General features: G+C 48.9%; 1 protein-coding gene across 3 annotated transcripts in view; it reads right to left on the bottom strand.

The window, feature by feature from the left end:
* LOC146868496 (ectonucleoside triphosphate diphosphohydrolase 8-like) overlaps positions 1-19,700 on the bottom strand; it is a 539,122-nt gene that overhangs the window by 149,390 nt on the left and 370,032 nt on the right. For all 3 annotated transcript variants that reach the window (XM_085610637.1, XM_085610629.1, XM_085610646.1), the window contains one exon: positions 16,018-16,177. In XM_085610637.1, coding sequence (XP_085466763.1) covers positions 16,018-16,177 — 160 coding nt within the window. The remainder of the gene's footprint in view (positions 1-16,017; positions 16,178-19,700) is intronic.

The raw sequence follows: 19,700 nt of genomic DNA, 5'->3' as shown, positions 1-19,700 counted from the left end.
TATTTGGTTTTTGAAAGCCAGCATGTAGCTCATGCATCCTTGGGAATCTTCACCAAACTCAGAGGTCCTCTAACTGGGTGCCCTTAAAGAAGCTCAAAGAAGCTAAAGTCTACTCCCTATTGTGGTACCTCCCTGTAGGCATACAACAGGCATGGCAAAAGGATGTCCCACTTACTCTTCAAGGCCTCAGGTAGGCCTTTAATTATGCCATTCAGGGTCTTGTTTAATCTTTCAACAAGCCCATTTGTTTGTGGATGGTAAGGGGTGGAGGACTTGTAGGTTACTCAATACTCCTTCAACATTGACTGCATGTATGCAGACATGAAGTGTGTGCCCCTGTGAGACACAACTTCCATGGGGAAACCCACTCAGGTAAATATTTCCTTTGCCACTACAGAGGCAGTCATGGCCCTCAGGGGAATTTCCACTTGGTACCTAGTGGCATGATCCAACAGAACCAGGATAAACCTTTTACCTGATGCAGTTTGGGGATCTATAGGCAACGTCAATGCTCATCTGCTCAAAGGGTGTGCCAACAACAGGCAAGTAATTGAGGGGGGCTATCAGCCTCTACCCTGCCTTCCCACTAACCTGGCAGGTCACACAAGTCCTATAGAATGCATCTGAGGAATTCCTGATCCTAGGCCAATAAAAATGGAGGACTAGCCTTGAAAAGGTCTTGTCTGGGCCCAGGTGTCCAGCCAGGAGAATTGCACGAGCCAGCTCCAGTGGGAAGGCCCTGTAGCATTGGGGGACCTCCAGGGCCCTTGTTGTCCCATGCATAAGAGCCATAGGCTTACTGTAAAGGAGGTTGTCCTCTCAGTAAATATGATGACTCCCGGAGGCATCACCTGCTACTTGGGCTTCAGCCTGTTGCCTCAGTCCCACAATGGTTGGGCACTCCCTGCTCTTTGGTGTGGGTGCTCCGTCCACATGCCATCCAGCAAGCTCAGGCAGGTCACCAAAAGAAGCCACCACAGATGTCCCATCCACCTCACTGGTAAGACACTCAGGAGCTGGTTTCCCATGCCCTCTGCCTTTCCCCTTCCTAAAAGCTGACTGGGCCATTGTTCCAGACTGCAGCCCTTTTTGACTCTCATACTGGGCAGCCATGGACCGGGTGGTAGCACAGATCCACTCAGGTAACTCCAACATCCCATATGAGTGTTGTGCTCCACTTCCTTCCAGGTAGTGTGCTCAAGGTCATTACTGAGCAAACAGTTCACAGGCATGGCAGGCCCACAGCAATTTTCAGAAGAACTGAAACCCCTCCCCCACACTCAAATGGAACAGGGGCCACTAGGTAGGTGCCCTCTCTGTTGTCAGCCATCATAACTTGGTGGTATGCATTGGGAATCATCTGCTCTGGGGACTCCAGCTGACTCCTTACCATAGTCATGCTGGCACCTGGATCCCTCAGGGCCTCAACACCGTGCCCATTGGTGGTGACCCATTGCCTATACTTTGTAGTATTTGAGGACACATTGATCTTATGAACCATCTCACTGTCACCCAGGGACACAAGGGTTGCCATTAAACTCCCCGTCCCATTAACTGGGACAAACTCCTTACCCAGCACTATACAAGCCACCCATGGAACCTTTCCTCCAGAGGTACATGGTGCTCTTTCGACACGTGGGTACCCCCTTGTAGTGTCCATACTCATAGCACATGATGGGCCTGGGCTGCTGACTTTATTCAGGGTAGTTTTTCTTCTGGTAGCCAGATTGGGAAATAGAGCCTGACATTACCACTGGGAGTTGATTCCGGGGCCTTTAGAGAACACTGTCTTGTTATCTCCCTCCCCCTTCTTCTGGAGGAAACCCTCACCACCCTTTTTGGAGTTCCCCTCAAATGCCTTCTTGGACACTCTGGTGCTGACCCAGATGTCCGCCTCCTCAGCAAGTGTCCTGGGTTCAGTTAACTTGCTATCAACCAGGTGTTGGCGTAGCTCTGGAAAACAAATATCAAGCATGTGCTCCTTTAAAATTAAGTTGTACAGCCCTAAATAATCATCAACCTTACTGCCCCTCACCCAGCCCTTCAGTGCCTTGCTGGCATAATCCAGGAAATTCACCCATGTTTGTGATAAGATCTGCTCCTGAATCTGAGCCTATACCTCTCAGGGGTCAGTCCAAGCTTACTGACTTAGGTGGCCTTCATAGCAGTGTAGTATGTCTGATCCTCTAACTCCAGTGCAAGGAGTGTGTCCCTTCCCACTGTGGGCATATACCTCCATACTTCCACCCCAGAACTACTCTGGGAACATGTGCACTCTTAGAGCCACTTCATAGGTTGCAAGCCACTTGTCTATGTCATTCCCCACCACATAACTGGGCACCAAATCCTTGGGAATCCGGACTCTGGACTCACCACTGGACACTGCAGGTATGCTGCCACCATTGCTGTTGCTCGACCCCATTTGTAGGGATCTAATGTCCAGCTCTTTGAAGTTGAGCTCATGGGTCAGTTTCCTCTCCGCCACGGTCAGCCTCCTCTCTTTTTGAGCCTGCTCCAATATAGCAAGCTCCAGCTTTAATTTCCTTCCTCCCTCCTGTCTGCCAGCTCCTCTGGGGAGAGGTTGGGTACTTTGAGGAGACACTGCTCCCTGCTCTGGGAATCACCACGGCTTCCAGCACAGGCCCCCTTTACAGGCAGTCCCAGAGCCATTGCAGACTCCAGAATCAGGTAATCCTGCTCCTCAGGAATTTACTGCTCCTCTTTTGGATTGCCATCCCCTGCAACCTGGGTCTCTCTACAGGCTGTCAAGGCTTTTGGCAACTCCACCTTCTTGGTGAAGCCTCTTGCAGAAACTTCTCCAGAATGAGATATAATTTACCAGAAAAAATCAAAAAGGCCGATCAGGGAGAGCTGAAATAATTTGAAATGGTTCATTGTAGTGTTGTTGTGAAGAATCAGTTACTGTATAGTATTGTACAAACTGTAACTATTCAAAATATCGAATTAAAAATATCGAATGGACAAAATATCGAGTTTTTAATATCGAGTGGACAGGAGATCGACTTGCAAAAATTTAGTCGTTAAGAATATTGACATGCAGGCAAGAAATATCGATTTTTATAATATCGAAGTTAGTAATATTGATTGTCAAAATATTGTTGTTAATAATATCGAATTTTGTTTTGTGTTTTGTATATTAGTTTTTGTGTTAAAAGTATGTATATATTTTGTAATGTGTGTTTGAATTTTTTTAAAGTTATGAATTTTATGTTAATACATTTTTGTGTAATTTAATTCCGTAGCGGGTTGTGGGTTTATAGGGGAATCATTTTTACCCACCCGCTGACCAACACTTTCCCTACTGTTGCACTCACTGGAGTGGGAATAGTAATTTTTACCCACCCGCTATCCAACACTTTACCTACTGTTGCACTCACTGGAGTGGGAATAGTAATTTTTACCCTCCAGCTATCCAACACTTTCCCTACTGTTACACTCGGTGGGGTGGGAATAGAACATTATTCCCACCCGCTATTCAACACTTTCCCTACTGTTGCACTCACTGGAGTGGGAATAGTAATTTTTACCCACCCGCTATCTAACACTTTCTCTACTGTACCACTTTTTGGAGTGGAAATAGTAATTTTATCCTTTATGCTATGTAACGTATTTAGTGTTGTTATATTTAGGTGCCGATTCCGATCCGTTAAAACAAATTACCGTACAACTCGTATCCGTATTTTTTTACGTACGAATCGTACAAGCCCCGTACAAACGGCGAAGTACAATTCGTACGTGAAAAATACATACGAATCGCTTCGGGAAAAGTCTACGAGACGTCTCCGGACAGTTTTACATACAAATCGTAAAGCTGAAGTCCGAGCGCACAAGTACGATCCGTACCGCCCGTCCGAAAACACAAGCGCATGGAAAAGGCCCCGTACGGAGCTAACTTTGTATGACCCCTACCCCGAGTACACTTGTGCCCGGGGTACGAGTCGTACGGCACCCCCCAGCCTCCCACCCCTCCCGCGTACGTCCGCACCGTATCCCCCACCCCCCGTATGTACGGACCGTACCCCCACCCCCCAAATATACGGACCATACCCCCCCACCCACGTATGTCCGCACCGTACCCCAGGATTGGGGTACGCCTGGGGTACGGTGCGGACATACGCGGGTGGGGGGTATGGTGCGGATATACGGGGGGTGGGGGGTACGGTCCGTATATAAGGGGGTTGGGGGGTACAGTCTGTACATACAGGGGGGTGGGGGGTACGGTGCGGATGTACGCACCGTACATACGCACTTTGGCCTATGTACGGTGCGTACCCCAACAGCGAGTATGTACGCACCGTACATATGCAATGTTGGGGTACGCACCGTACATGATGTCACGTACGATGTGGGTGATGGCGTGTACTTCGCGTACCGGGCCCCCTTTTCGTCGTGCATCGCAGTGTACTTAGCTTTTCCGGCACTTTTTGGCTCCCGTAAAAATATAGCTGTGCGGAGTGCTGTAGGTACGAATCGTACTTGCTGGTCCGTGAAACGCTGCCTGACTCCGTGCGGACGTCGCGTACACGCTGTCCAGGATCAGAATTGTATGTATTTTTTAGCCGTACGGTGTTTTTTACGATTCGTGCGGAAATGGTATTTCTGTACGAACCGTACTTGCTGGTTTGTAAGGTGGAATTCCCGGGTACGAGTCGTACAGAGAAAACGCTCCGCACGACCATTCGTACCCAGGTTTTTCAGGATTGGAATCAGCACCCAACAAATGTAGTGTAAAATATATATTTTCTTTTAAATATTTATTTTAATGTTTTAACCTTATATATTTTTTTATATTAATATTATAGGTTTATATATATATATATATATATATATATATATATATATATATATATATATATATATGTAATTATATTTTAAATTATGTTTTTTACATTTTATATTTAAAAATATTAATTATTTTTAATATTATTAAGTTAATATATATTAAATAATAAAATGCATGTTTATGTTTTTACATTACATTTATTATTTATTAATTTTAACGTTTTTAATTATTTTTAAGTATGTTTTTCTTAATTATATTTATTATTTAATTAATTTTATATTACTTTTAAGACATTTAAAAAAGTCGATATTTTAGCAAACTATATTATTTACAACGATATTTAGGATTCAATATTTTTGTACTTACCTGTTTGTAGATAGGAATTCGATATTCTGTCACTTGACATTTTCTCATCGATATTCTGGCAGCTCGATATTTTGCTCCTCGATATTCTGTCAATGATCCTGCACAAACACAAGTCCTATCCTCACTGCTGATCACAAATGCTAGAAATGGGGTTCCTTGAGGTTGCCCTGGACCGGGGTGAATCCAAAATTCAGGCCAACCACGATGGAGGGCAGGCCGGCCACAGGACTCACTCAGGTCCTGATGAAAAAGTACCTTGGATGGAGTAAGCGTCGATCTCGAAGACTTGATGAGTCGGTTCTGATCCACGCAGGGGAGAGGAGTCTCCGATAATACACTTTACGATGCTGCGTCATCGTCGAGCCACACTATCCATCGACATTGAGTTTGCAGTCCGCCAAAGTGATGTCATTGATCAGCTTATGCGTTGGCTTCAACAGGCAATGAGTCGCTTCCGATTGCCGCTAAGTCATCACTGCATCGATTTTGATGGAGCTGTACTGCAGAAGTCACCTTTCATCAACCCAGGACTGGATTGGCACCACTAGGCAGGGCAAGACCCACAGATGGCAGAGTCCAGGTGCTGTTGTAGGGTTGAAGGAAGTCTTTGAAGGCCCTGAGACGTCAGAGCAGGGGGCAAGCCAGCAAGCCCTTGGAGTTACTCTGGGTTCAAGTAAGATGGTTCCAGTCCTTTTCCTCAGCAGGGTGGAAATCAGCAGGCAGCAGGGCAGCACAGCAAAGCAGAAAAGCAGTTATTCCAGAGCAGCAGTCCAGTACAGTGGCAATCCTTGCAGCACAGAAGTTTTTACTCCTGACAGAGTTCTTCACAGGTACAGGAGTGTACTATCTTGGTCGGGCCAGAGCCCCAATACTTATACCCAGTTGTACCTTTGAAGTGGGGGGCACTTCATAGCAGGTCCTTGTAGTGCACAGGTCCCCCTTTCTTTCCAGCCCTTGCTCCAGACTATAGTAGGGAGTAACCAGTCCTTTGTGTGGGAAACAGGACACTGCATATTCAGTTGTAAGGGTCAGCTCCCTCCTCTCTTTCTGCCCAAAAAGAGCTATCAGAATGAAGATACATTCTCTGTGACACCACCCCTTTCTGTGTTTGGGGATGTCTAGAGGGAATGCACAAAGTGTAAGTGTCACCCACCCCAGATGTGTATTGGAGACAGGCTGCAAGGCACACAGAGCAGTAAGAGCAGAGAAATGCCCAGTTTCTAAAAGTGGCATTTCTAAAATAGTAATGTTAAATCCAACTTTGCCAGTAAAGACGATTTATCATTACCATTTCAAAGATATGAAACATGATGCAGCTATTCCTTTCTAATAGGAATTACAGATTAAAAGTGTATCAGAGAATTCTCAATGCTAGCCTAGGAGAGGAGTAGGCCTCACATTAGTGAAAAATGAATGTGGGTGTTTGTCACTACCAGGACATGTGAAACTCAAAAGTACATATCCTACCTTTCACTTGCACAGCACCCTGCCCTTAGGGCTACCTGGGGCCTAACTTAGGGGTGGCTTGTGTATAACAGAAGGGGAGTTTAAAGCTTAACAAGTTGTTTTAAATGGAAAGTCGAAGTGGCAGTAAACTGATCACAGAGGCTTTGCAATGGCAGGCCTGAGTCAGGTTTGCAAGGCTACTTGTGTGGATGGCACAATTATTGCTGCAAGCCCACTAGTAGCATTTAGGTTACAGACCCGCGTATATGGTATACCACATTACAAGGGACTTACAGGTAAGCTAAATATGCCAGTTGTGCATACACCGTTGTTACAATATTTAGGGGCGAAGCACATGCACTTTAGCACTGTTCAGCAGTGGTAAAGTGCTCAAAGTCCTAAGGCCAACAAAAAGATATACTAAAAAGAGGAGGCAGCAAGCAAAATGTTTGGGGTAAGAACACACTAATGATGTGAGGTCTAACATGTATGAACACATTTGCTATTCTTAGCTCCATGTCCACATACCTTGAAGATGTACATATCGTCAAGGTACATATATGTGGAATTAAGAATAATAAACTTATACTTACTTGTATGTACTTACCATCACAACATTTTGGTAGTCGATGTTTAGGTCATGATATTTTTGTACCTTTTACCTATTCAATGCATTGATGATTGGAGTGGGCATAGGCAATGTGACCAAGATAAAGGCTATTATTTTCATCTATGATCTATTGAAGAGAGAACGCACAACACTACAACGGTTCAAAATGAGTCTTGGGCAAAAAGAGTAACATTTTCCCGAGGAGTCAACACTGATGGCAGCAGGTGGCAGTAATTGTGTTTATTTGTTGATTCATAGAAATGTCCAGATCCATGTCCGCCTGCCATCCAGACGTAAAAAGGGACCGCCCCCCATAAGTACGGCGGTCCTGTGGGGGTGATTAGGATGCACCTGCCACACTGGCAGGCGCATCCTGCATTTTTAACATTGCGGCGGGCGGTGCTTTCAGCATCACCCGCCGCAATGCCAAAAATGCATGTTGTGCATATGTATGCACAACGTGGCAGGCACCGCGCGGTGCCTGCCATGGTGTGCATGCACATGCAGGGGTGTACCATAGGTACCCCCCATGTGCCCCCCCATCCTAGGGGCCCGCAACGGGTCCCCAACTTCAATACGCATGCCTTTCGGAAAGGCTGCCTCCCGCCTGCATCCTGATATGGAAGGCGGTGTCTAGCACACACCGTCACCATCCGACCGGGCGGAAAAGCGGTGGATGGGAAGACCATACTAATATGACGGGGGGAATGGGTGGCGGGCGGGGAAGGATGTAGGGTGGATCGCCACTGCCATGAGGTCGGTTGCGATCCTCCCTACATCCTAAAGGAACCCTAAACCTTTTCTGCAGTAACTGAAGGGCACACATTATACAGTCATTTAAAAATATATATATATTTTTATTGGTTTTTAAAAAAAACCAAAGTGAAATAAAGCAGCATTGCAAAATCAAATATCGACAGCATAGGAAATCTCACGATGCATGTCCCCCCTTCCCTCCTCCACCCCCCCTCCACCGGTGTGCCGTAGTTGCCCACAACAGAAACATTAAAGGAACATCTAAGTCTCCTGAGGCAGAAAAGTCAACAACAGTAGTGTAGTACAGGTAACATTTTTTCATATGAGTACAACGCTTGTTCCACAGTGCATGCCCAGATTATTTTTACTAGTGCTATGGCGTCAGTTGCACCTTCTTGATCTTCCATGGCCGAACCCTCCTTGGAACCCGTCCCAGGTGCCTGTAGCAGAGCAACCAATGCCTCCCACGCCCTCGCCGCTTCCAGTGCCTTTTCATTAGTAGATCGCAGGGCCTGTTGTAGCCTAAGTGTACCTTCGCTCAGTGCCCATTTGAGGAGTTCCGCCCTCCATCTCCCCACACTGGTCCCTCTTGCTGATTTCCAGTGAACTGCGGTGGCGTGGTGAGCAAAATAACGATGGATTAAACCCAGATCTGTGACTGGGGGTGAATCTTGTGTGTTTGTTTTGCTGTTCACCCTATGTGGGAAGGGTTTGCCCAAACATGGGTCCCGTGCTCACTACGCCATTGGAGTCAAGCTATCCTGGCTGAAGATGGGGGAAAACCCGAAACCGGTCCTAAGATGCTTGATTCCGGTCCAGGGAAGACATGGCTTGACAGTTCGGGCTGGACTGTTCCCATGAGGCACTCGGTCAAGACTGATTTGCATATGGCCATGTCTGAACTGGGGTGGCGTGGTGAGCAAAATAATGATGGATTAAACCATTCCGTCCATCATCTTGTGTGTTTTCCAGTTGAAATCTGCCATTCCTCATGCTTTTCCAGGCCCTTCTAACCAGCTGGGTCCACGTCTTCTCGGGGATTTACCCTGTAGCGCACGTAACGGTTCCAGCGCTTCAGTCAGCATGTGCCTATACAGGCACGTGATAGCCAAAAAGGTTCCTGCACCCATTACCACATATTGGCATGCCATTGAGTTCTGCAGTTCTGACAATCCCGACTTCCAGTACCGTTGCATTGCCGAGGTTAGTGCTGTATGCAGCAAGTAATCCCCCCAAGGGAGACCATATCTGTCCTGCAGAACTGGAAAGGATAAAAGAATTCCGTTGTCATAGAGGTCACCCAGCACCTGAACCCCCAGTGCCTCCCATTCGGCTCATGCCGTCCAGTCCCCGCCATGCGGGAGGGCCGTACACATGCCCAGCGGAATCTCCGGGGCGTACGGGCGGGCAATCCCAGCTCGACGCTGGCTCCGGTTCCAGCACAATCTCAGCATCCGTTTTTCATTAGTAAGCGGCTCAAGGTGCATCTTCTGCTGAAGTACTATAAAGGACAATATGTATCTTGGGAACCATTGTCCCTCGGGACCGTCTGGGCCTCCAAACTCCCGAGCCACAGCTTGAGTGAGCCACTGGAGCTGCACTGCCAAATAGTACCACTCAAAGTCCGGCACTTCCATACCCCCGTCGGCTCTCGGACGTATCATTGTAGCCATCGCAACCCGCCGTCTGCTGGCCCCCCAGAGAAACCTCCCAGCCATGGAGCGGAGCTGTCGGAACACAGAGCCCGGCACCCAAACTGGTAGTGTACGGAAATAATACAATAAACGAGGGAGCGCCACCATCTTCAGGAGCGCCACCCGGCCTGCCACCGATAGCGGCAACGTGCTCCAAAATGCAAAGCAACCCCTAAGGCCTCTTAATGGCCCGACCCAAATTACCCTTTAGTAAATCCTCTGGGGAATGATAAATATGCATGCCTAAATAAGGCAAACATCGGGGTTCCCAGCGAATGCCCGCCACCTGGGAAGGGTTCACCTCAGTCGGAACCACAGGAAACAAGCAAGTCTTTGCCCAGTTTACGCCCAGCCCCGAGTATCGTCCAAACGCATGAAGCAATTGCCTCGCACCCACCAAGGCTGTTGGCGTATTAGCGAGAACAATTAGCAAATCGTCCGAATATAGGGAGATAAACTGCATATCCTTGCGGAGGTCCAATCCAGAGTAATGCCTCTCCAACCTGGCATGGGAGGCCAAAGGTTCAATGGCTAAGGCAAACAATAACGGAGAGAGCTGGCATCCCTGCCTTGTGCCCCGTTCTACCTTACAAGAGGAGGAAATCGTCACACCCGTCCGTACCCGTGCCGTCGCCGAGCGGTAAAGTATCTCTGTCCACCCCGCAAAGGATTCCCCAAGGCCAAACGCGTGAAGGATCCGGAACAAATATGGCCACTCTAGGCTATCAAAAGCCTTTTCGATGTCTACAGAGAGAACCGCTGCAGTTGAGGTCTCGCTGTGATCCTCCCCTAGTATTTGGAGAAGGCGTCTCACATAAGTCGCCGTAGTGCGTTTCGGGATAAAGCTCGCCTGGTCGGTATGGACCAGTTGAGCCATATAGGGAAGGAGCCGGGACGCGAGAATCCTACTCAATATTTTATAATCAGTTGTTAACATTGATAATGGGCGATAGGCTGACCTAGTCAAGGGATCTTTTCCCGGTTTCAACAAACCCAGGTCCCGGGCCTCCCGATATACCGCCAGCAGCCTAGGGGACAAGAGATCAACGTACGTCAAGTAAAATTCTATCGGTAAGCCATCAGCCCCTGGTGTTTTCTTGCGTGCCATATATTTTATCGCACTACGTATTTCACCCACTGTAATCTCCCGCCCCAGCGTGTCCGCCTGGTCCTCCTCGAGGCGTGGCAGTGGCACCTCAGCTAAGAATTCCTCTAACCCATCACCCGTCGCCTGCAGCTTACTCTCGTATAGATCCGTATAGTATTCCAAGAACATCCCATTAATCCCCCGCAGGGAATACTCCGGTACACCCTCAGGGGAGGTCAAGGCCAGGATGGGTGTACCCCTTGGGGTCGGGTTGGCCAACCGTCTTATCCCTCTCCGCATGCGCCCGCACCAAATACGCTTTCTAGTCAAAGTAGCGCAACCTTTCCACTTGCACCGCCACTCCCTCTCTCGCGACCAAGACCTCGATCTGCACCCCTGGATTCTCAGGGTGGGCTTTTTTGGCCTGACGCAGTCGCAGTTCTTCCCTCTCTATATCCTGCAAAAGCGTTTTCCGCACACCCGCCGTCTTAGCAATACGTAGGCCCTGCACCACCACCTTAAAGGCGTCCCATTCCAGGGCCAAACTCGAAGCTGTACCTTCATTCTCGGTGAAACACTGCTCTATATACCCTCCTGAACCTCCGTACGGAATTCTGGGTCCTCCAGAGACTCTGGGCGTAATTGCCAGGTAGGAATTGCAGGCCTCCCTCGGGACCAGTGCAACGCCAGTAACAGCGGATTGTGATCCGATATCATCCTCACCAAGTATTCACTGTCTTACCATCGCATGAACATCCGGGGTGCACAATATGGCATCCAATCGCACATGCAAGTCATGTAGGGCGGTGAAATAAGAATAATCCCGCTCCCCCATGTGTTGCGCATGCCATGTGTCTATCAACCCACACTCAGCCTGCCAATCCCGTCGGAGTTTCGAGATTCTATGTATAGGTGGCTGTGGCAGTGGCGGGTGCAACCTATCCATCTCAATATCTGTGATAGAGTTGAAATCACCTCCCAATATCACTGGGCCTGTCAAATAAGGCACCAATTTTCCTGATAATTGAGCAAAATAGGTTGCCTGTTCCACATTAGGGGCATACACACTACATAATGTCACATCCCGCCCATCCAAACGCCCCAGAACAGCCACGAATCTCCCCATAGGATCCACTATCTTTTGGCGTCTCAACATCGTATGCATCCCCACACATTTCATGTAATGCATTTGAACTCAGGTGATGTCCCCATTATGCTGACTGTCACTCTTCCAAAACTGCACTCCCCGCATTGGCACACCGGTGGCTCTAACTACCCCAAAAATAACCCCCAAACTCACCCAACCACCTCTCCCCAGAACAGGATCTAAACAGCTAGCACCCATCCAAACTATCCACTAACAGTCCCTCTGGTAACTACCAGGGATTCACTCAGAGAGCGAAGCTAAGGGGGGAGTCCTGGTGTCAAGAGGATCTGGTCTGCAGTCTCATAGAGTCAAAACGCCAAACCCCACTATGAGAGAGACTTCAATACCTTCGGGAGGGCCCCCAGGCACGGGCAACTGCTCAGTATTAACGCCCCCCTGTCAAAGTCAGCACAACTGCAGCTCCCCCCCGATTACCTCCCCAAGGGCAGAAACAGCAGGGTCAGCCAACCCCTTCTACTGGTTCCATAAATTACTGTACAAGTTCAGACATCAACGATCTCGTCTGCAGTCCCTAGTGTGACGTGTGGCAGAGGAACACTCCCCTCATCCGTCCCATCAGAACCAGTCCCAGCTGACCCTTTTTCGGATTCCGTTGCACCCATCAGCAACGTTCCGGTCACTGGGGATATCTCCGTCACAGCCTGCAGCGCTGCCGATCTCTCCTTCCCCGTCCGTACTGTACCACCGCCTGCCTCGCCCAACCCTGAACGGTAGGATTCCAACCAGCTCCATGCCTCCTCAGGATCCTTGTGAAAGAACGTCTTGCCATCCAGCATCACTCTCAAGTGAGCCGGGAACATCAGGGAGTATTGGATGCCTTCGTCACGGAGGGCCTTCTTGACCGCCAGAAACGAGGCACGCTGGCGCTGCACTTCGAAAGTGTAATCTGGCAAAAGCGATACATTCTTATTTTCAACTCTATACGGGCCTGCGGTAGTTGACTTATGCAGAAGGAGATCCCTGTCCTTATAGTGGAGTAGACGGCCCATCACAGGCCTGGGCGGTCTTCCAGACACCAACGGTCTGGCCGGCACCCTATGTGCTCTCTCCAGCGTATAAAAAGATGTCAGGCCCTCCGGAGCAACTTCAGTGCGCTGCCATCGCTCCAGGTAGTCTACCATGTTGCTCCTCTCCACACCTTCCGGAAGGCCCACCACCCATATGTTGTTTCATCTATTACGCCCTTCGGCATCTTCGGCCCTCCTCTCCAGTACCTGTAACCTGCGAGTGACTTCTCCCATCTGAACGTCCAATGCTTTCTGGGAGGGTTCTAGGACCTCCAAAGTGGTCTCAGCCTGCTTCACCCGATCGACCAGCTTCGCATGAGCCGCCCGTAGGAGACCCAATGCTAGCGACACCTGGGCAATGTCCTGCTGGAGTGCTTCCCTCGTGTCCGTGGTAGCTCGGAGGATTCGGTTCACTTGTTGTTGCTTCAGCCCTTCCGGTTGCGAGTCGGCCACGTCCTGCTTTCTCTGCTCCACAGATTCATCCTCCGGCTCCGGGTGCGCTCCCCCTGCTGGCTTCTTGGTTTCCCCATGATGGTCAGGCTATCAGTTCCCAGCCTCGTTCCCACCACTCGGCATCTCCTGCACCTCAAAAATCGAGTGCCCCTCCCTCACCTGGGGAAGGGGGCTCTCCAGGTCACCAGCCCCCGCCGTCCGCCATGCCCCCGGGGGTTCCTCGTCCCTTTACTGTACCCCGCAGTAGCCCAACGGATCAGTCCGCTATAGAGCCAGCCGTCCAATGACCAGGGTAAGGCTGTCCAAGCCGCCAGGCCCACTTACAGCACAGTCGCCTCACCAGTGCTCCCTGTGTCCAGCTCAGTTCAGCAGGCTCTGCCAGGTCAAGGCCCCCAAAAGACAGCGTACCCCTCGAGGAAGGGCTGGTAGGCAGTTTCCAAGGAAGAGCCCCAAATCAATACAGTAGGTCTCTGCAAGCCCCAGCAGGTTCTCCGCCCCGGTCCGCCAGGGCCGCCTCCCACCAGGCCTTCGTTTAGTTCCCGGACTCTCTCACCTCCACCTCCGGTGCTAGGGCTCCGCAGGTACCGCCTCAATCCGTCTCTATTTCGCCCACCAGACAGCGGCGCTTCACCAGGTCTTCACCGTCATTCCCGGGAGCCGACCCAAGGCCCGAGGCCGGCTCCGCTGAAGCAGTCCACCTTCCTCAGGGCACCCAGCAAGTCTCCTCCTCAATCTGCCAGCTAAGGCTGCGGCCACCTCCCGCACCGCACCACCAGCAGCCTCCGGTGTCCCCTCAGTCGGGCTCCCACAGAGTCGCGCTGGGGCCTCCGCCCCTCTCACCAGTGTTGGGGGAGATCAGGGCCCCACAGCAGGCAGGCGTAGCACCCCAGCAGGAGCCAGTCGAGAGCGTCACCCAGGCCCTCACTGCCAGGCCCGATGGGCCGATCCCAGTCTCCAATGCCGATGTCGTGAGGTAAGGGCACTCTCACAGGTACCTCAGCGGCAGGAGTGCCCGCCAGCCCTCCTAGGCCTTCTGCCGGGCAAAGTGACGTCTTCCCCAGTGCTCCGCCATCTTTGACCGTCCATGTCATTGCCACTGGGCGCTCCCGGGATCACATAGAGGCCTCAGTGCCGGAATCTTTACCGCTACCTTCATCCACCACAGAGGAGAGCAGGGCCGCCAACAAGGGTGCAGCGCTCGTCGCGTTCCAGGGCAGATCGCTCGCTCGTCCATGCCCCGCCTCCCTTTCCCCCCCAGCGGACCTGCTAGCCGACACGGACGTCATTTTGTCCTCTCGCGCAGGCCGGACCTCACACTTCCCGGGTCCGCAGATTAGTGCCGTAGGGTCGATACGCACTGGATCTTGGTCGTAGCAGGCCTCCACACCTGCTGGCACTCTCCCAGGCTAATAGGAGAGCCAGCCCAGTTCTCCATCCAGGATAAATGGTGGGGCCGGCGCGGAGCTCTCAGCTCACGCGACCGTCCTCATCGGGCTCCTAAGCCACACCCCCTTACACATTATACAGTCATAATGCGCCATCCAACAATGATGGTTATAAAACAGTATTACAGTGAAAAGAAAATCGACAAAAAACATTGAGGACCCAAATATCGACCTTACATATTTTTGGGCAGATTTACTAATATTTGGCGCAGCTCAATAAGACTACTAGTGTCAACTGGAGAAGACAAGAATGTACCATATGTACTAAGATATGACACGATCCTGCTCTCCCTCTGCACTAGAGCACTTGTGGCTGTCAAGTGCCAACGCAGGCATCCTTGCATCATGGTGCATGGGTGCCTGCATTACAGCCAGGATTGTTTTTGTGCAGGAAGTGACACCCTTCTGCACAAAAACAATTCTCTGAGGCGTTTCCCTCTTTCTCTGTGTGCTGCAGAATGCACATTCATCCTTGTATCTTATTTCAAATCTCTGTGGTACTCTGCACCAGCAATGCAAGTTTATAAAATAATGAAAACAGCAGCAGTACAATATTAGGGATTGTCTTTTGCTCAGTACTATGACATTATGGGTGGTGAGAGTTCTATAGGAGAAAAGCTCTGAAAACTCTGAAAACGCGGTCTTCCCTCATTACCTTTCGGTATTCTTCTTCATTGTCTGGGCAGGTATTTCTCATCTTCGTTGAGGCTGATAGCATCAGGATACCATTTTGGTGATAGAGCGCTTTATAAATATTTTAAATAAATAAATAAAGGGCACTATTTCCTTCTGTGCTTCACCACAATCATCCTTGTACCTCATTTCAAATCCCCGTGGTACTGCATGGCACCAGCACTGCATGCTTATGGAATAATGAAAACAGTAGCAGTGCAAGAATGGGGATTATTTTGTGTACATTATTATGGCATTACACGTGTGTAGAGGTGCTATACAAAAATAACGAAAAATAGGGCACTCTTTCCTTCTATGCTTCAACACATTTATCCTTGTATCTGCTTAACATCCATACTTCTCTGCATGTAAACTGACTTCTGTTTTAGCTCTAGACCCAATAGAATCAGACATCCAATCCCATCACCTACCCATTGGACACAGTAACCACGACTTCTTTGGTTGGTACCTATTGGGTAGGTGCTCCCCTACTATCAGCCAAGACTTACCGACATGAAGGAATGCAGCAAATAGTTGACAGTTATCCAGTTGTAGGCTCCCTCATCTAATCCAGTGAGGATACGGGCACCCATGAAGTTCACGGGGTAACGTTCTATGGTTCTGGAGACTTCTTCTAGGATCCTTTGAGCAGCATCAGGATTGTAAAGCCTACAGAAGGCAATTAAAACGTCATCATTAGCCTAGCAACATGCAATGGCAGGTAAGTTGACTGATGACACCAGATTGGAAAATTGGCTTAGGGTGAGCTGGTTACTGCCCACCACTGACTTTGTGGAAGTTCACAAGAAAGTCCAGGACAGTCCAGCTACCTTTTAAAAATATTTTTATGGGTTTATAGTATTTGTCTCATTACCACCTGCATATTGTCTGGTGTTACATGTCGTGTTTACTTGTTTTATAACTTCATATTCTACTGTACAACATGGACAAGGATGTATGAAATCTCCATTTGCAAAAAGTGATCGCAAATTGTGCACTGACGTTTTTCAAATGGAAAATAATTTTGCGAACCGACCTATGTACTAATAGGTCAGTTTACAAAATTCCAAATTGTGGTGAGCCGCAATCTGAACAACCTCATTAATATTCATGAGGTAGTGTGACCTTTATGAATGGATGCCATCACCAGTATGGTGGCCTGGTATATTGGATCAGCATACCACCATGCCTGTGATCACATTTGTGAGAAGCTGGCCTGGTATATGATGTGCACTTATGTAAGTGGACACCTTGTACCAGTCCAGACAACCCTTATGGTGATTTAAGAGGCCTTAGACAACCTTAGCAAGCTCTCTAAGTGGTAGCTGTGGAGAGCAGCCTTCAGGCTTGGTCCAGAAGGAGAGTAAAGCAGCTTGTTTTACCAGAACGCAATCTTATAGAATAGATTAAGTGATAAAGAACCACACAAGGTATTTATAAAAATATGTATTTATAATATAATACTCTGCAACACTTACAAATATCTACTACTCAGAAATATGCACAATGCACCCAATAGTTTGCAAAGAAACACAGTAAATAACACGTAATACACAGTGAACCCCAGGGGGGACCAAACCATATACTAAGAAAGTGGTATAAGAACCACGATTCGGGTTAAGACAATGTGCAGATGACATAGAAGTGCGGGGGACCCATGGAACCACCTAAGGTGAGTGAATAGGAACCCCACGGAGAACGTGTGCAATGTGGGAACACGACCTCTGGCTCTGTACAAGTCTACGTATAAGTCGCGGTTGGTTTTTTAAAGATTAAGGGCCCTTCCCAGTAGACCCTGAAGGAACCCTGTGGAAGACAGAAGGTTGGAGAGCTACCCCACCCATGGATACCCTAGTACCCACGTTACCTACAACATGGAAGCCGTGGGCATACGCGTGATGTGGTGTCGGAGACCGCAGTCAAACCCAATGGAGCACTTCAGGAAAGTGCCACTGCTGAAGAAGGAGAAAGTGTCCAGTGGAATCCAAAGGTGAATTCTAGTTGAGAGCTACCTGCAAGCAGAGAGGACAGAGTCTATGTCACTCAGGAGTGACCAGGGGACTTGGAGTACGAATGCCCTCCGATGTCTGGTGTTGCAGGAGTGGGGATGAGGACCTTAACTCTGCAGCTGTGAGGACGAGGCGACACTGAGGATAACCAAGAGCCATGCACAAGCTGTCCCATGAAGGATGTCGAGTGCTGAGGGGCTGGTGTCCGGCGAGAGCACCAACTAGCCTTGGCAAATGCAACCATCTCAGGAGCTCCAGAAGCAGCAACGTTGGGACCAGCAAGGTCCAGGGGCCTCACCACGGGCAGGGGAGTTGGGGCAGGCCCCGAGCAATCAGGGAACCCATAGGAAGCAATGGTGACCCTCAAATGGACCCACAGGCCAGAGGCACTGGAGTCACGAGTGGACCTCAAGCAGCTCACCAAAAGCTGCAGGCTACGATGCAAACAATGTGGTGAGGCCCAAGATTCTCGTCACTGTAGATGCTCGAGGTTAGGGCTACTTGGATCATGAAGATCTTCTTGGAAGGAAGTCAACAATCCTTTACAACTGCAAGTTGATGCGGTGCACAAGGGTTCGGTTATTGCAGCTCCATACTGGCCTCATTGGGGAGCGGGCAGGGCAGACATCAGGCAATGTGGAAAACCACCACCTGTGTTGCAGAACCTTTCAGAGTCTGGAGGAGCTCAGGATCAGCAGACCGGTCGACTAAGTTGCGGTGCCTGCAAATGCTGGGGAGTGACTCCTTCATTCCAAGGTAGATTCCTTCCGGTGTCTTCAATGCTCATAGGCCTTGGAAGGTTCCTGTATGGTGCACAGGCACAGAGGATTCAGCAGACTGAAAGGGAGACGAAGTTGAGCCCAAAAGAAGTCCAGCGAAGTCCAGAGTGATCAGATGGTAGAAGAAGGGTTGTCTTATCTGAATCTTATCCCACGACAAATGTAGCGGTCTAGTGGCGCGACTAGCGCGCATACAAAGGCAGACGAGAATGAGGACGTGAGAGATAGCAGCAGGTAACAAGGCTGCGTGTAGTGACACAAATAACTGAAAATTGCATGAATTGTTGTATGATTTTTTAAATGCTTTTATAAAATCGTCGAATTGAATATTCTGGGACAAAATCACCAAACATTTTTAGCTTTAGTTTAATCTAGTCTGTTCTTGCCTGAATACTTCACTTAGCCTTGTTTTTGTTCCCGATACGTCCTGGTTTGCCGCGGCTGAGAGTGCCGATTGAGCGGAGGGCGGGGCTGGAGGATTTTTAATACACTTTCACTGAAGGTAGAAGTCTAGTGGCGCGACTAGCGCGCATACAAAGGCAGATGACAATAAGGACGCGCAGCAGACACGCGCAGCGGGCGTGCCATCGGCGCACCAAAGGCAAGCCCGTCTGCACCCGTCAGTGCCCAACCAGGACCAGGGGCAAAAGAGGCTGCCCATTTCTCTCCAGGAAGTAAAATTAACTATTCCAGTAACCAACTTAATCAACTGGAACCAAAGTTAATGCCAAATTGCAGACATAGCCTCGATATAGAACAAGAAACAAAGAGGTGTGCATACTGCACGTTCAAACTAAATCTAACTATTAGACAGAATACCAAACAAACAGTTCATAACCTGAAATGTCTACTCATTAACTGTAGATCATTGAGTAAACACAAAAATGAAATATATGAATGCACTTTAGAAAAAGAGCCAGATGTCCTGTTTCTCACCGAAACATGGTTACAGGAATCTTCTGCGCCTGACATCTTACAAGCACTCCCATCTGAATATGGGATCCTTAGAGTGGATCGCATTAAGAAGAAGGGACGAGGTATAGCTATGATTCAAAAACTGACACTTAGTTGTTCTATGACAGAGACGTAATAAACAAAAGTGGTTCTACCCTATCTAAAAGTGAAAGTTAATAATATTTATTTATTTTTAATTTTAAGTGATAATAAGTAAGGTGAAAAAGAGTGATCCATGAGATGTCACGGAAAACACTATGTGTTTTTAAAATACCCCTCACACACTATGAATCCCAAAGTGTCATGCTTCATCATGGGGGTCTTCCCGTCCCTCTACGGGGCGGGGCGTGCTACTACCTCCGAATACGTGGGAGCACTGTTGTTATGAATTGATAGGCTATGTGTAGTGAAGGGATGTGAGTGTTAGGGTTTAGTGTAAGATATAAAAAT

Source organism: Triturus cristatus, chromosome 1_2 (genome assembly GCF_964204655.1).
Source record: "Triturus cristatus chromosome 1_2, aTriCri1.1, whole genome shotgun sequence".
NCBI lineage: Eukaryota > Metazoa > Chordata > Amphibia > Caudata > Salamandridae > Triturus > Triturus cristatus.
Note: the sequence above shows the minus strand (reverse complement) of the source record. Positions and strands in the feature narration are given on the sequence as shown.